Source organism: Panthera leo, chromosome A1 (genome assembly GCF_018350215.1).
Source record: "Panthera leo isolate Ple1 chromosome A1, P.leo_Ple1_pat1.1, whole genome shotgun sequence".
Classification (NCBI taxonomy): domain Eukaryota; kingdom Metazoa; phylum Chordata; class Mammalia; order Carnivora; family Felidae; genus Panthera; species Panthera leo.
Genome location: NC_056679.1, coordinates 206,054,284 through 206,072,817, shown reverse-complemented (window position 1 = coordinate 206,072,817; position 18,534 = coordinate 206,054,284). Strand labels below are relative to the sequence as shown.

The 18,534-nt window shown below is 41.4% G+C and overlaps 1 protein-coding gene across 10 annotated transcripts in view; it reads right to left on the bottom strand.

Moving 5' to 3' along the window:
- Positions 1–17,614, bottom strand: part of PRKAA1 (protein kinase AMP-activated catalytic subunit alpha 1) — a 45,866-nt gene extending 28,252 nt beyond the window's left edge. For 3 of the 10 annotated variants that reach the window (XM_042951378.1, XM_042951309.1, XM_042951388.1), the window contains exon 1: positions 8,359–8,522. In XM_042951378.1, coding sequence (XP_042807312.1) covers positions 8,359–8,485 — 127 coding nt within the window. In that variant the 5' untranslated portion in view covers positions 8,486–8,522. Of the gene's footprint in view, positions 1–2,314; positions 2,526–6,414; positions 6,506–6,794; positions 6,927–8,358; positions 8,523–17,469 lie in introns of those variants that run through there. The other 7 variants (XM_042951345.1, XM_042951363.1, XM_042951336.1 and 4 more) reach the window with 6 other exon arrangements.
- Positions 17,615–18,534: the final 920 nt, after the last annotated feature.

Below are 18,534 nucleotides of genomic sequence, written 5' to 3'. Positions count from 1 at the left end.
TACAGATATCCTTTTAATAAAGGATAAGTCTAAGAAGTGGAACATATCAGAGGAATCCTTAATTTATAGGCTCACAGTTTTGAAAAGAATAATAGACTGAATTCTCACATGCCAATAAGAGTTATTCTAAAACTTTGTTCATTAAGAAATAGTTGAGTACCACTCAACATGTCTCTGGAGGCAAGGGAAACAAAAGCAAAAATGAACTATTGGGACCTCATTAAAATAAAAAGCTTCTGCACAGCGAAGGAAACAATCAGCAAAACTAAAAGGCAACCAACGGAATGGGAGAAGACATTTCAAACGACATATCAGATGAAGGGTTAGTATCCAAAATCTGTAAAGAACTTCTCAAACTCAACACCCAAAAAACAAATAATCCAGTGAAGAAATGGGCAGAAGACATGAATAGACACTTCTATACAGAAGACATCCAGATGGCCAGCCAACACAAGAAAAAATGCTCAACATCACTCATCATCAGGGAAACACAAATCAAAACCACAATGAGATACCACCTCACACCAGTCAGAATGGCTAACATTAACAACTCAGTCAACAACAGATGTTGGCAAGGATGCAGAGAAAGAGGATCTCTTTTGCACTGCTGGTGGGAATGAAAACTGGTGCAACTACTCTGGAAAACAGTATGGAGGTTCCTCAAAAAATTAAAAATAGAACTACCCTACGACCCAGCAATTGCACTACTAGGTATTTATCCAAGGGATACAGATATGCTGTTTCGAAGGGACACGTGCACCCCCATGTTTATAGCAGCACTATCAACAAGAGCCAAAGTATGGAAAGAGCCCAAATGGCCATCGATGGATGAATGGATAAAGAAGATGTGGTATATTTGTACAATGGAGTATTACTCAGCAATCAGAAAGAATGAAATCTTGCCATTTGCAACTACGTAGATGGAACTGGAGGGTATTATGCTAAGGGAAATTAGTCAGTCAGAGAAAGACAAAAATCGTATGACCTCACTCATCTGAGAACTTTAAGAGACAAAACAGATGAACGTAAGGGAAGGGAAGCAAAAATAATATAAAAACAGGGAAGGGGACAAAAACATAAGAGACTCATAAATACGGAGAACAAACTAAGGGTTGTGGGAGGGGGGATGGGCTAAATGGGTAAGGGGCATTAAGGAATCTACTCCTGAAATCATTGTTGCACTATATGATAACTAACTTGGAGGTAAATTTAAAAAATAAATAAAAAATTAAAAAAAGAAGAAATAGTTGAGTACCTGCACCTACTATGTGTCTGGCACCGCTCCTGTGATCTTTTTCCTGTACTAGAAAATTAATTCAGTCTACCAAAAACCTGCCTCATCAATTTCAACATTTTAAGACAAGATACCAAGAACACACTTTATTCATTCTAGCAAACCAATTGAAAGTTTCTCAAAAACTGAGGCACCTGGGTGGCTCAGTCAGTTAAGCGTCCAACTCTTGATTTTGGCTCAGGTCATGATCTCAGTTTGTAACATCAAGCCCCATGTTGGGCTCTGTGCTGACAGCATGGAGCCTGCTTGGGATTCTTTCTGCCCCTCCCCTGCTCACAAGAGCACACGAACACGTGTGTGCTCGCTCACACGCGCACTCTCTCTCTCTCTCTCAAAATAAATAAATAAACATTGTTTTCAAAAAGTTTTAAAAAGTCTCTCAAACATTAAAGTATTATAAGGGAGAAACCAAGATCATAAAACCAAAAGCATATAAAATGGCAAGTGTAGTGGGTTGAATAGTGCCCCTACAGCCCAGAATGTGATCTTATGTGGAAATAGGGTATTTGCAAATGTAATCAGGTGTGGATCTCAAAATGAAATCATCCTAGCTTTAGAGTGGGTTCTGTATTTAATGAATGTTGTCCTAAATAAGAAGAGAGAACACAGACACACCTACAGGAGGCCACTGGAAGACAAAGGCAGAGACTACAGTTTTGCTACCACAAGCTAAGAAACACCAGGAGCCACCAAAAGCTGGAAAAGGCAAGGAAAAGGTTCTCACCAAGAGCCTTCAGAAGGAGTATAACCCTACAAACCCCTTAATTTCGGACTTTAGGCCTCCAGAACTATGAAAGAATAAATTTCTGTTGTTCTAAACCACTCAGTTTGTGGTACTTTGTTACTGCAGCCCTAGGAAACGAATAGTTTTTTCTCATATTTGAAATTCACCATTAAAATTAACAAGTTAACAAAAGTAATCTTTTCTGAAAACAGGTTTTCTAATCTGTACTACACATGCCCAGAATTCTTAAATGGGATACACTGTACAAAATGAATGGGAACCAAGCAAACGTTCACCTTGTATGAGCGTCATTTACTCCCCTGTGCCTTCACACAGTGACATCTGTGGGAGTTAGCAGGATAGGACTTCTTACTCCTAGGCTATTTGTTCCAGCTCCATGGTTTTCTGCATTTTGAAGTTGTGTCCTCCCCTTCACAGCCTATCAGGAGTCAACTCTTACAGCCCCCTCTCCAATGTTCTAATTTGGGAATTTGAATTTTCTATAGGCTAGAAAAATCATAAAACTAAAATTATCACAATGAATTTTATGAAGTATGCCCTACAATATACTAGGACAGAAGACACATTTGGGACAGGATGTATGTTCTCCCTTTTGGGAAAGCACTATGAATATTAACACAATAATGGCTCTGAAGCACCGGGTAGAGAAACCAGTTAAACATTTTTAATCTGTCTTCTTTGGATACAGGCTTTTCCCTCTGAGGTTTTCAAATAATGTCCCAACACTGATGACTCAAATATTTTCTCTTTTAGAGTAGGCAATAGCCCTTCTGAATATTGTCTTTCTTCCTCTTTCTTCCCAGCAAAAGCTTGGTAATTTAAAGCTATGATACGGTAATCTGTTCTTTTCCTTAATTATGGGAACAAATACTTGCCTTGAACCCAATTACCAACAAACTTCAATATTAGAACTTCAGTAGCATAAAACTTTTGAAAATATAGTATATAACAGCTTAGGAAAAAAACACATTATCACATTTGAGCCTCACAACAAACCTATGATACAGGTAATTAGGAGGCTCTGAGCGATTATGTAATTCGATGAAGTAAAGCTATTATATGATCAAGTTGGGATAGGTCTTCTGACTCCGAGTCTTAAGACCTATGTATTCTACCATCTATCTCTGCAGAACTGGGAAAAAGGTTTGGCACGGTATCAAACTCTGAACTGCTTTCTCAAAACTAAGCAAAAGATTCTGCATTGACTAAACTCAGTTGCAGCCAAATTAACTGCTGCTACACAGTCAGTCAACAGTAACAAGCGGACCCTATTGTCGGCAAAATAGGCATCAAGTCAACCACACCCCCCTCCCAAAGCTCAAAATTTGCTCTTGAGACTGTCACTGCTTTCCAGTAGTGCTAAGATACCGTTTTTGAACAAAATGGAAACGGGTATTTCTGCCATGGAAGGCTTGTAGGCTCCCAGAATTCACATCTCCCTCACACGAACAGCAGATTCGTCAACGATTAGCTACCAACTCTAAAATTCTAAGAGTCAGAAAATCTCGTATCTTAAAGCAGAAGGGAAATAATCCTAGAGAGGAGTGAGTTTTAAAAAGTGGAAATGTGAGAAAGGTAGGTTTTCTTAACAAAACACTTCAAGCATCCCAAACGGCAAACCAGATGTCCACCATGTGCCACCCACCACCAGTCGGCCAACACAACACTGCAAAAATGCAAATGCAGGAGAAGCTCTGAACGCCTCCTCCTAGATCCCTTGCTCCTCTCCCCCTTCCCAGAGGTAACCACTACCTTGAATGTTTGTCTGCTCCACATACAGGAACACATAAACAATATTTTAACAATGTTTTCCCTATGTTTATTTCTACAAATTTTATACATTCTTTTCAAAACGTAATACCTGCACCAGACCATTAAACACTACAAAAGGATATACAGTGAAATGTCCCCCTGCTACCTAATGTAGCTGTTTTATGTGTATCTAATATAATGTAACTGACCAACTAATGTAACTGTTTTACCTGTATCTTTAAAGGAACACCCCACACATATGCAAGTAGTTACACTTAAATACCTTTTGGCTCCTGTTTTTTTATACACAAATGGTAGGTATACTATACACATTTGTTTGACTAGCCGTATTTCTCCCCCTAAAAATACACCTTAGAAATTGTTCCCGAAATTATATAAAGTCTCCTGCTTTTGTTTTTAACGTTTGCAGGATGTATCACTGCACAGCTAACCATAATTTAACTACTATCCTATTAGAAAAGTTACTTTCAACCTCTTGTATCTATAAACAATATATCAATGAATAACTCATTATTTCACACAGGAGTGTATCTATAAGATAAATTCCTAGAAGTTGAATTGGTGGGTTAACTTTAATAAACACTGTACCAATTTACTCGCATTAGGAATGTCTGAGTGTTTTTGCATGACTTTAAAATTTATATGGGGAGCCTGAGTGGCTCAGTCGGTAGAGCATCCAACTTAGGCTCAGGTCATGATCTCACAGTTCGTGGGTTCAAGCCCCAAGTCAGGCTCTGTGCTGACAGCTAGGAGCCTGGAGCCTGCTTCGGATTCTGTGTCTCCCTCTCTGCCCCTCCTCTGCTCGTGCTCTCTCTCTCTCAAAAATAAACAAATACCCCCCAAAAAAGAATTTAAAAAAATTATATAAACAGCATGACTGTACATGTTCTTCTACTTCTTTGTTTTTTGTGGCCTACCCTTATAAACTTGAGATCTACCGATGCTGGGGTGTGTGTGTGTGTGTGTGTGTGTGTGTGTGTATATGTTCTTTGTCCTTAAAGATTTTTTTTTTAGTAAGCTCCATACCAATGTAGGGCCTTAAACTCATGACCCCAAGATTAAGAGTTACAGCAGACACACCCTCCTTAAATTTTTAAATAACTTCTACTGTGATTCATTCACAAAGTGAACAGTGGCCTATTTACCTGAAACTGCAGTTTTATGTAGAAAAATACCAACTTAATTAATAGATTATATGTATAAACAACTCATTTGCTAGAGACCACCTACACCACTAAAAAGACCATCTTCTCTTCTCTTGGAAAACTTAACAGAAAGTGCCATTTTAATTTACTGCAACAATAACATGACTGTGCTCATCTGTGCTTTTATAATGGTTGTACCTGGGGAAAAGTGAGTGGACTCTGTGCGGGAATGGAGACTAACACCTTGACAACCAGGAAAAAGAAAGAAAAAAAAGAGAACTTGGAAATAAAAAAGATAATTCAAGCGTAATCCCAAACCAACCCGAGTTGTCTGTTTAAACCTTCCCCTCAAAACACTGGCATTAAGTTACCAAAGGACTTTTTTAGACTGTAATAAGAAACAAAATAATCACTGCAAATTCACAGTCCCTCTAAGCATGAAATATCATATCAGGAATTTTTCTGCATATCAGTATCACATCTTCTATTACATTCCTTTTCTATGTTAAATTTACCAAAGTGTATAACTAATTTTAAAAGCTGCATATACTCTGAATTAACTCCATTGAAATATATGGCTAATTGTAGCAGTCATAAAAATTCTTGTCAAATTAAGGCTAGTGAAAGTTGCCAACATCGCCACTGTCATAGGTTATTTCTGCCTGCTCCCTGAGCATCTAGGCCCCCTTTTCTTTCTCCTAACAATTAATACCCATTTCTGTGTAAAGTATTTATTCTGTCTCCCAATAAGTACTTCAGAAGAAGATAAGAAGATGCCCCCACCAAACACACACACACACACACACACACACACACACACATATCTAACAGTGGGCCACGGTCCTCCCAAGAGTAATGCTATCTCCCTTGCTGGTACCTACTTAGGAACACAAGCACCTGGCATCCCCGACCCCAGGGACTGTATGAGCCAATGAGACTCATGAGAGGTAGGCTGAGGTTTCCTTGCTTTGGAGAGAGAACACAGAAAGAGAGTGGCTCAGTCAGTTAAGCATCTGATTTCAGCTCAGATCATCATGATCTTATGGTTCGCGAGTTCGAGTCCTGCAATGCGTGAGCTTGAGCCCTGCTTCAGGTGCCCCGCTTTGGGTAAAAAAAAAAATCACAGGCCCACTTCGGATGAGTCCTGCTTCTCTCTCTCTCTCTCTCTCTCTCTCCCCTCCTTTCTCTGCCCATCACTCATTTATGCCCACTCTCTCTCTTAAAAAAAAAAAAAAAAAAAAAAAAGAAAAAAGCACTGGTTGAAGATTTTGACTAATATCAACTTATATATTTATGAACAAATTTAACCCTATCTATGAGACATGTGATTGTTTGACTAATACTGGCCTTTCTACATTTGGCCAATATTAGTCCATTTGGAGAGGCTGACTTTGACAGTATTTTGTACTCCAAGACAGGCACATGTGAGAGAGTGAAGGATAAAGAACAGCACTCACTGGAGGGATTCATGTTACAGCCACATCACAGATCAAATCCAGAACATGAACATTTTCCTCTTGCTTTCCTATCTGCCATGCCAAAAGCCATCTAGCAAATAAGAAAATGAGAACTGACGTTGCACAGTTCTACATTAGAATGATGAGCATCCTAATCCAAGCAGAGTACTGGGAGGAGTGAGGGTATCAAGACTATTTTGGGGCATTAATGACCATGTCTTACAAATACTTGAAAAGGAAAAGCAGTTTGCGATTGCTAACAAGTAAAGAAACAGCATAGCCCAAAATAAGTAACTTCAAGGGCACAGAGACATCTTACTGGCCTAATACAGACCCACCCTGATGGCTGTTGTTACCCTATTCTGGCATTTGCTTCTTACTTTCTTACATTGTTGGCCTTGCTGATTTTCATAAGAAGACTTAGGCAGTTGCTTCCCTGTGGGCTATACAGCAATTTTCCAGTTCTATGACTCAGAAAGGGCAAGAGAAGGAAGGGTTCTCCTCTTCCATCCCTAGATAAAATCAGAAAATGTTTATTTTAGCTCCGGTAAAGCAAGGCTCAGTTAGTTAATTCACTGCACAGACTTTCACAACTTTTTTTTTCTTTCAACTCAAATATTTACCAAGAGCTCAGTATATGCAAGTCACAGGTTATTATCTATCCAAAGCCAATGCATGAATTATATTTATCAGTTCCATGCTTTCTTCCTCTACCTCCCTAATAACAAAGTCAAATATTTTAAAGAAAAAAAAACTTATGTCTCACAAGGTTTGCAATTAAACTTTTTGTGCCATGGGCACCTGGGTGGCTCCATCAGTTAAGGGACTCACTCTTGATTTCCACCTCAGGTCATGATGTCAGGTTTGCATGGAGCACGTGGCTCTGTACTGACAGCGTGGAGCCGGCTTAGGATTCTTTCTCTCCCCATCTCTCTCTCTCTCTCTCTCTCTCTCTGCCCCTCAAAATAAATAAATAAACTTAAAAAGAAAAAACAAAACAAAACACTTTTTGTGCCAGAATTGGTGGGTTGGAGATCAAGTTTGTTATTTCCAGAATATTGTGGTGAAACACAAGGATAAGAGATTCCACTTTCCTTAAAAAAGTTCAAATGATGTGCACTAAGTTGTTAAAAATATCCTGTGCAAATAAATGGAAACGAACTACATTAATGAGCTAATAAATACTATCTGCAGGCAACATCTGCACTACCTACCAGGTTTGGCACACAGAGACTGCAAAACTGATAAATCAGAAACACTAAAGGCACGGAGTCTGCATTCAAAACATAAACCATGCATCGCAAATACAGGACCAGTTTATATTCATTAACTGCTTCGAAAAAAATTAGTCATCCTTCCGGACGAGATGGCCCTCTTTTTTGAATTCCTTAAGCTAAGCCCAAAGCAAGCTTAGCTGGGAGGGGGCGGGGGCGGAGGAAGGCGGGGAACGACACATTTCACACTTGAGAATCAGCCGGGGCAGGTAAGTCGAGAACCTCCTAAAGAGGACGGAAATACGGACAATACTGAGGACTCCCGGGGAAACGATGGGCCGGCCCTGAGCCCGGGGAGCACAGCCCCAGCGAACAGGAGGCCCTCTCGCCCGGGCTCGGCGCCGAGACCCCGGCGCCTGCACCCAGCGCCAGACTGCCCCACCTGGGAAAGTTCGCACCTCCGCATCCCCGCCCCTCGCACGGGCGAGCCCCTCCGGCCGCGGCGCCGTCGCCATGGCGACCGGTCCCCTCCCCACCCCCACCCCGCCGGGGAGGGTCGCGCCGCAGTCCCGCGGCGGGGCCGCGGGCTCCGCTCCCGCTGGAGCCCGGACGGGGGCTGCCGAGCCCGGCAGAGGAGGAACGCCGGGGCGGGGGGAGGATGAAGAGGCGAGGAAGGCGGAAGTGGCCCGGATCGCGGGCCGGGGCCCGCCCTTGCCGCGGGGGTCCTCACCCTTCACTTTGCCGAAGGTGCCGACCCCCAGCGTGTCCCCCAGGATGTAGTGGCCGATCTTCACCCGCCCGTCGTGTTTCTGCTTCTCGGCTGTCGCCATCTTTCTCCAGGAACTGAGTCTGCGCATGGCGCCGCGGGAGGGGGCGGAGGGGGCGGGCAGGGCCGCGCCGGGGGCGGGCGGGGCGGGGGGTGGGGACGCGGGAGGGCAGCCGCGCCGTGGGGCCGCCGCCCAGCGCCGCCCGCCGGGTCCCCGCCGCCGGCCGTCGGGCACAGACGCTCCCCCTGGCGGGGCGGGCGGGGGTCGCTGCGAGGGCCGCCGGGACCCCCTGCCTCGCGCGGCTTCGTTTGGGCCTGGGGCGCCCGCCCACCTGCGCGCGGGCGAGGGCCTCCTGAGCTGCAGGGGCGGGCGGCAGCCCCTCGGCTCCGCGGCGGAGTTTGTGCCGGCAGCGGTCTCCCCCGGTCGTTCCTCCTGGGCAGGGGGACCGATCTCCTCGTGATTCCGAGGGGAGAGTTGGGCGCTGAGGAAGCCCGCCCTGGTGAAGCAGTTGCGTGGCTCGTTACTAGCGCAGCGTGAATTGAAACATGGCAGGGGACACCGCCCTGCCACTGCTTTCTAACCTTTTCATTTTTCCTGTTCGGATGGAATCTAAAAGCCGCTGGGAGTTGTCAGTTGCATCTTTGATGGAGTTTCCCGTTTCTCCACCCACCTCCCCTTGCTCTTTGTTGTTGTTGTTGTTGTTACTTTAAACCAGTAAGTTGTTACTGGGCACCTCGACAGCTCAAGTAGCGTTGTTGGTCTTTCCTCCTTCTGGATGCTTTTTCTGAAATTTCCTTCCCCAAAGCAAGCTCTGTTGGAAGGGATTAGGTTGCGAATATTGTGAATGTGTGTTTGCTCAGCAATGGGATGTTACAGACATAGGAATTAATATTTTTCGGGTGTCGGTAAAATGTAGACTCTGAACTGAAAAAAGGCTTACAGTTGCATCAACCAGATCAGTCGACAAATATGTATTGTACCTGCAATGAGTAAAATTTACTCTATTATCTATACAGACGTGATCGTGCCATATCACAGAGGAAGTAGAGAAAGTATGCTTATTCATATTAAAATTGTTAAGCCAGTTCACTACTCAGTTGTATTCTGCTGACACGGGCAAAATCAAATGTCTAAAAAAACAAGATATCTCAATTTTGCAGAGTCATAGCATTTGGGCCAGTGTCAGTGGGCAAAGAGTTGAGCTCTTCAAGAAAATAATATAAAAAAGTAAGACTAAAAATGTTATCCTTTTTCTTCCTAACCAAAGCTACCCGGTTCCTCAGATTTTTATATGCTATTTATGAAATCAAAGTAACATGCATTAAGCACGGCTTTGTTCCAACCGAGGCACCGCATAAGAAGCAAAAGCTTAAGCTTAGATCAGATAAACAGAATAGTTAACAACTAGCCTTGGATAAATTTTTATGGACAGTACATATTCTGAAGGACCAGAAACTTAAGAAGAAGTCTTTGACTATGACATATTTGTGGGGTGGGCAGTGGTCACAGTTGTAATTTTTGCTGTCTGGTTTCTTCACCTTTACTTGTTTGCCTTGTGAGTTTCTGCAGCTCAGACATTTTGGATCTTTACAAAGCAGAAATAGTTTGCTGGATTCTCTCAGGGAAAACACACACACACACACACACACACACACACACACCAAAAAACTTTAATCCCCTACCCTGAAATATCATCTTAAATTACTTTAAATTTGCATCATGTCTAGAATTCAGCCTAGCAAAATTCTGTTATTTCTTTTAACCTAAAAGAAAAAAATCACAAAGTACTTCAGCCCTTTGTGGTTAAGCCACAGAGGATCTTACAAGGGAGCAAACTGAAGCTGAATTTTGCAAACCAATTGTCAATCTCCACAAAACTATGAAAACCCAATTAAAAAAGTAATACAAACTTTTTTTTAACAGAAAAATCAGTTTGTTTCTGCTATAATGTTTTAGATTATAATTTTATTTAATAAATATTCATTAAATGCCACTGTTTACTCAAAAGCATTGTTGGGGAAAAAAAAACCTAACATCTTAGATCAAAGAATCGAATAGGAACTTAGAGGTCGCCTTATTTGGTCTCCCATAGTCTCTGTTTAAGCAGCTTTTATTGCTGGGTTGTTGGTTTTTTGTTTTTTTTTTTCTTTCCTTATGTTGAGTTAAACACTGAATTCAGTTAAGTTTCTAAGAAAGTAAATAATAAGTCTCCTTTAATCCTTTGGCTTTTCTCTTTCCTTCATTCCTTTTAAAAAGTTTTTTGTCACCTTTTCTTCCACCCTCTCTTCCTTTGATTCTCCCATTGATCCATCCACAAACCCTCCTCCTTTCTTTCTTCAAGCACTGCCACACGGTGGATAAATACAAAATGAAAATCCGTGGCCCCTACCCTTGAGCTCATAGTCTAGGGTGACAGTTCTCTATATTTCTCCCACCCAAGACAGATAATATTCACATGCTCAATCAACATTGTCACAGGGTAGAAGTGAAGATAAGGCAAACTGTGGCTCACCCCCAGTTTCCAAACCCATCAGTTGTAACTCTGCCCCAATTGTCAGCAGAGTATATCGGAATATAAGTGGACAGGAGTGACTTTACAGGAGCAACCTTGATTCCGCACTAGTTTAAGAGGGAGGGAAAAGTAAATTGTTTTCCGATTTCAGTACTTCAGCTTTTATTAGTACAAACAAGTTGCATACATCTCGGCACTGATGAAGACACACCACAATGACCCAACACCACGGTGGAGAACCGCTGGTATAAGGAAGCTAAGTAATTGTCGACTGTTTCCTTTTTGGCACTTTGGAGAGTCTAAGGGAGCTGTGCATTCTCTTGGTCTTTTCTTAAGGCCATCACAGTGTTAGTAAACCATACACTGTCAGGTGGATATTACACTTCTTCAATCTCTTTCTCTAAATATGGTGGCCAGGGGGGGCCTGGGTGGCTCAGTCAGTTAAGCATCTGACTTCGGCTTAGGTCATGATCTCACGGTTCGTGGGTTCAAGCCCCACATCGGGCTCTGTGCTGCCGGCCCAGAACCTGGATCCTGCTTCAGAGTCTATGTCTCCCTCTCTCTTGCCCCTCCCCTGCGCACGCTCTCTCTTTCTCTCAAAATAAACAAATAAGCAAACAAACAAACATTAAAATTAATTAAAATTAAAAATTAAAAAGTGAATATGATAGCCAGAAATAAAAATTCTAAGACCGCACTTCTATTAATGCAGCCTAATATGTCCTTAGTTTACTTGTAGTTATACTGTAACTAATATTCAATAACAACTAGGTATTAGTTTGCTAAACTCTGAGGACTCAAAAAACAAAGGAACACTGTACTGCCTTCAACAAGGCAATGTGATAGGTGCTATAATAAAAACACATACATATATTTCTTTTTTAAAAAGGTTTTTTTGGGGTTATTTTGAGAGAGAGCGTGTATGTGCACACGCAAACGGGGAAGGAGCAGAGGGAGAGAGGGAGAAAGAGAATCTTAAGCAGGCCCCACCCTCAACACAGAGCCTGATGCGGGGCTCTGTCTCTTGGCTGTGAGATTGTGACCTGAGCTGAAATCAAGAGTCAGTCATTTAACCAACTGAGCCACCCAGGCACCCCAAAGATTTTATTTTTAAGTAATCTCTACACCCAACATAGAGCTTAAACTCACAACCCCAAGATCAAGAGTCGCTCCACCAACTGAGCCAGCCAGGTGCCCCTGTATATGGTCCTTTCAAAAGAGTTTCATCAAGGGAAGGCATACATAACCTTTATCTTTGCAGGTTCACAAAGGCTTCAGCCTGAATATAGCTAGGGGAATAGTAAGGGATATTGCACTACACTCAAAGAAGGGTGGCGTTGTGTGGGGGAGCATGGGGATCCCAGGTAGGGGGAAGAGCATAAGTAAAATCACAGACGGAAAGAAGCCTTAGGCTTTTGGAGAAGAACAAAGTAGTTACAGGGGATGAAATCGACATGTACAGAGGGACTTACTAGAAGAAACAAAAGAGAAACAGGAGTAAATCCTGAAAGACCTCATTTGCACTTCTCAATTTGGACATTATGATGAGGCACAGAAGATGTGAAGTAGACGCATTTTAGAATTACTTTCTTTACCAAAGAAATTGATGGCTATCTGTACCTTTGGTAGGAGGGTGACCAAGAAGTCAGGTGTAAGGGGCACCCTTTTCCCTCTGTACCCTTCTCAACTTTTTGTTTTTGAACCTTATGCATACATTACAGAGTCGAAAACTTTAACTGTTAGAAAAAAATTGTAAAGTCTGAATTCAGTGTGGAGGATGGATTGGAAAAGAGCAAGACCAAAGTGGTGATAAAACAGTAGAATTGGTGATTATCTGGTGAAGAAGTGATGAGATAGGCACTATTATGAAAAGGGGAAAACTCCAGACACATGTAGACATGAAATGAGCAATGTACAGAGAGATTGGTGTGGACAGAGAGGATAAGGAAGGAATCTTAGTTACCTCCTAGGCTTCTGGAGGGATTATTAGGGGACTGGGATGTTACAATTCTATTTGTAACATTAGGGCATCCAAAGACATTCAGGTAAAGATATCCAGGGTGATACTGGTAATGTATGCCTATTACTGCAAAGAAAGGTCAGTCTAGAGATATAGATGGGGTGTCATCACTAAACAAATGGCAGATGAAGTAGGGCAATGAGTATGACAGAGATCTCCCCAGTTTGTAGAATTAAGAGATCTAAGGACAGAAGACTTACTAAGATAGAATATAGATAATTACAAGGCTCCAGAAGCAATATAAGCCTATGGGAGAGACAGAAAGAAGAGCAGTCAATTTATATTAGAAGCTCCCAAGAAGTTACAGTGATTAAAATTAGTTTGTGGATAATTATCCCATTTATGTAGGGTAGATGATTCCTAACTCCTAGTTAGAAACTTTTTAGGCAAAAATGTCTCTCTCATGAGAAATTTTAAGCTTCAGTTACCCTTGTAGATAAAGGCCCAGAACAGTTTTCTAGGGAAAATCTTGGTACTCTTTGCAAGGACTCACTTGGCCCATCTCTATGTACAGGTGGTTGGTTGATCCTTGTTGGATTACTTACTATTAATGAGAAAACATCAGCCCTGCCCACCTCCAAGTTGATTCTCTTGAGTACCAGGCGTGTGGATCTATTCATGATCAGCAGCATAAAGTGCATTCATTCACCAAAAAATGTAACTCCAAACTTTGTTGCCCTATTCTTATCAGTTAAGGGAAATAATATCCTTGGGAATATTAGGGAGAGAGAAAGAGATAATTGGACTGTCCTGTTTTTGGTCACTATTAGACTTGTTTTTACTCAATTTGCTAATACAAGGAGCTGATAAACACTTGGATATCTTGAATGGGCTAATAATTTGGCTCTCCATTCAGACTACTCATTTGGTTCCCCTCAAAACGATATTCTTTAAAAATATATTTGACATTGGGGCACCTAGCTGGCTCAGTCAGAAAAGCGTGCCACTCTTGATCTTGGAATTGTGAGCTCCAGCCCCATGATGGATGTAGAGATTACTTAAAAAAATAATAAAATCTTAAAAAAATTTTTTTTTGTTGAACATTCACCTAAGTGGAAGGGTACAAAATAGAAGATTGCTGGAACAATGTTCCAGGGAGCAAAGACACTGCCGTTCCCAGACCCTCACTTCTTAGCAGTCAACAGACCGACCAAGCACACATTCTGTAGGGTGGGGGTCTTCTCCCACCCCAAGTAATTTATCAAAGTAGTTCTTTTTCACCATCCCTTTCCAAGAAGCGCTCAGATAGACAAAAGTTTGAGTGATGTCTTGGCACCCCAGAGATGTGCAGTATCCCTTACAGACTGAGTCCTGTGCAGCTGCCCAGCTTAGATCCCTCTAATCTTGTGCTACCAACCTGTCCTCAGTGCAGATGTAGTGTAAGAACATAAGGGATGCGATAAGAAGCAGACATACAAAGCCTCTTCACTTCTGCTTGTCCAGATTTACAGCCTGCCTCTAACAAAGATAGTTACTAAAAGTGTGCACTTTAGCGTTCTAACCTCATACCTGGGCTTGTCATATTTGTCATATGTCATAACACATATTTCCCCTGTGTGCCTTATTCTTCGGTTATTTATTCTTTACTTTCAGGGAAATATTACTCTTTAGGCTCCCCAGATGCTTTTTTTAGATTTTTTTTTAAGCTATAAAATGTGGTTGATAGAATCTTATTTTTTTTTAAATTTATTTATTTAAATTCAGGTTAGTTGACATACAGTGTAGTCTTGGCTTCAGAAGTAGAATCCAGTGATTCACCACTTACATATAAGACCCAGGGCTCATCCCAACAAGTGCCCTCCTTAATGCCCATCATCCATTTAGCCCCTCCCCCCCACCCATCTCCCCTCCAGGAGCCCTCAGTTTGTTCTCTGTATTTAAGAGTCTCTTATGGTTTGCTTCCCTCTGCTTTTATCTTATTTTTCCTTCCCTGCCCCTATGTTCATCTGGTATGTTTCTTAAATTCCACATGAGTGAAATCATGTGATACTTGTCTTTCTCTGATTTATTTTGCATAGCATAATACACTCTAGTTCCATCCACATTGTTGCAAATAGCAAGATTTCTTTCTTTTTGATTGCCAAGTAATATTCCATTGCATATATATATATATATATATATATATATATATATATATATATACCACATCTTCTTTATCCATTCATCCATCGATGGACATTTGAGTTCTTTCCATAGTTTGGCTATTGTTGATAGCACTGCTATAAACATTGGGGTACATGTGCCCCTTTGAATCAGCACTCCTGTATCCTTTGGATAAATTCCAAATAGTACAATTGCTGGGTCATAGGGTAGTTCTATTTTTAATTTTTTGAAGAACCTCCATACTATCTTCCAGAGTGGCTGCATCAGTTTGCATTCCCACAAACAGTGCAAGAGTGTTCCCTTTTCTCTGCATCGTTACCAACATCTGTTGTTTCCTGAGTTGTTAATTTTAACCATTCTGACAGGTGTGAGATGGTATCTCATTGTCGTTTTTGATTTGTATTTCCCTGATGATGAGTGATGTGGAGCATCTTTTCATGTGTCTGTTAGCCATCTGGATGTCTTCTTTGGAAAAGTATTCATGTCTTCTGCCCATTTCTTCACTAAATAATTTTTTTTTGGGCGTTGACTTTGACAAGTTCTTTATAGATTTTGGATACTAACCCTTTATCCAATATGTCATTTGCAAATATCTTCTCCCATTCTGTTGGTTGCCTTTTAGTTTTGTTGATTGTTTCCTTTGGTGTGCAGAAGTTTTTACCTTGATGAGGTCCCAGTAGTTCATTTTTGCTTTTATTTTCCTTGCCTCCAGAGACATGAGTAGTTTTTAAACAAAAAATTTTTTAAGTTTATTTAAGTAATCTCTACACCCAATGTGGGGCTCAAACTCAGTACCCTGAAATGAAGAGCTCTACACTCCTCTGACTGAGCCAGTCACGTGCCTCTAGTAGATTTTATTTATTTATTTACTTATATATTTATTTGCGAGAGAGAGTGCACATGCATGTGAGACAGGGAGAGGGGCAGAGGGAGAGAAATGTTAAGTAGGCCCATGGCCAGCGTGGAGCTGTGGGGTTTGATCCTATGGCTCTGGGATCATGACCTGAGCCCAAATCAAGAGTCAGATGCTGAACTGACTGAGCCAGCCAGGTGCCCTAGTAGACTTTATTTTTTAGAACAGCTTTAACATTTACAGAAAATATGTAAAGATAGTACAGAGTTTTCATAAACTCCACAGTGAGTTTCTACTATTACCAACACCTTACATTTGTAACAATTAATGAACCAATGCTGATATGTTATCGTTAACTTAAGTCCACAATTTCCTTAATTTTTACCTAATGCTCTTTTTCTGTTCCAAAATCCAGAATACCACATTACATTTAATTATCATGTCCGCTTCGGCTTCTCTTGGCCGTGACAAGTATTTCTGGTTTTCTCAGGTATTCCGGGTTTTGATGACCTTGACATTATTGAGGTGTATTAGTCAGACATTTTGTAGAATTTGTGGAATTTGGTGTTTTCCTTATGGCTAGACTGGTGTTATGGGTTTGGGAGGAAGAACAAAGACAATGGTCCATTTTAATCACAGTATATCAAGTGTTCATACTATCCACATGATTTGTTCATCATTGTTGATGTTGACTTTAATTACCTGCCAAAGGTTGTATTTGTCAGGTTTCTCTAGAGTTACTCTCTTTTCCCTCCTTTCCATACTGTACTCCTTTCTGTATTCTTTGGAAGGAAATCACTAACCACATCCCACATTTAAGGGTTGGAGAGTTATGCTTCCACTCCTTCACGGTATGCTATCTACATAAATTATTTGGAATTCTCCGCAGGAGATTTCCCTCTTGTCTCCCATTCATTCATTCATTCATTCACTCATTTATTCAATAATTTATTTATAGCAGTGTAGACTCGTGAATATTTATTTAATAACTGGGTTATAATCCAATACTCCTTCATTTTATTGCTCAAATTGTTCCAGCTTTGGTCAGTGGGTGCTTTTTCAGTTGGCTCCTGTGTCCTTTTGACATACCTCCATCAATGTAGCCTTTATTGCTTTTTTTGTTTACTACTTTCTTACTTTCTGGCACTACAAGATGCTGCAGGCTCATCTTGTATATTTCCCGCCCCAGTGCTAGGATCAGCCATTTCTCCAAGGTGTCCTGATTACCTTTTTTGGAAAGTGGTATTAGAACACAAGATTTGGTGTGTGGTGTGTCATTGCTTCTAGAACCTCTCAGCTGACAGAGCAAGGAAATATATGTGTATATACTAACCAATAAATATACCCATATCTCTAAATAATTCTATATGTAGAACTGCCCCTCTCCGTAATAAGCTAACCATGATTTCATACAACCAACTCTAATTCGTTACTGCATAGGTTATCCTATCTTCTTCCCTTTGCTTACCTATAAATTCCTGCTCTAACAGTGAGAACCTAGCTTCCATTACTTAACATCCATTTACTTAATTGCTCAGCTGGAGTAGCATATATATTTATGGAAGTATCAGAATTGTTAACCTTACCCCTGTGGATAACAACTGTATCAACTTGAGTCCAGTGCTTGTGTGCAGTTCCTTTTGTCTTTAGTCGTATAGACTCCCTTCATTTCCAAGTCCTAGTCTGGACTCCACCATTTCCTTAGGTAAGCACCTTTTCCCTCCACCCCCTTCAGTGAGGTCATTTCATACATGCATAATATCAGGAGATTATGTTGTCACAATTTGCATTCCTTCCTGGGACGCTCTGGCCTTTGTTTTAATCTCCTATGCACCATGTTGGGGTTGGAGAAATTCCCTCCTTTGGGTTATGGAGATGGCCAAACACACAACACCCAACACAAGACAGATGTGTCAACAGCAGTCTATTGGTCACTTGTATGCACAGCCTAGCGGAGGGGGGCACCACATACCATTTGGGCCACACAGAGGTTGCACTCAGGAACAGAATGAACAACCAGTGGCTTCAGAAGGCAGTCCTTATAGTATCACGAGGGTGGGGTGCCTCCTGGTTCCTATGAAGAATGTGATTAGTTGTTTGAATAATTCTACAAGCTGACAGGGAACTGAACCCACTAGTCAGGGATTAGCACTAACTGTGCCTGGCCTCTTGGTAACGAGGGTTGTTTGGCTACAGAAACTTCTCTGTGGGAGAATGGAGAGGGGAACTTAGAGCTGGGCCATTTGAGGCCCTCTCAATATTACCGGATGTCAAAGCAACATATAATATTGAGACTTAATATTTGGCCTTACACCACAACCTTGCAAGTGACTTTTTAAAATTTGCATACATTAAGGTTCACTTCCAGCTATAGAGTTCTGTGGGTTTGGGTTCAATGCCATGTATCCCAATATTAAGGTATCAGAATATTTTCACCATACTTGAGGTGCGTGGTTGGCTCAATCTGTTAAGTGTCTGACTTTGGCTCAGGTCATGATCCTGCAGTTCATGGAGTTGAACCGTGTGTCGGGCTCTGTGCTGACAGTTCAGAGCCGGAAGCCTGCTTCAGATTCTGTGTCTCCCTCTTTCTCTGCCCCTCCCCTACTCATGCTCTGTCTCTCTCTCTATCAAAAATAAACAAAACAAAACAA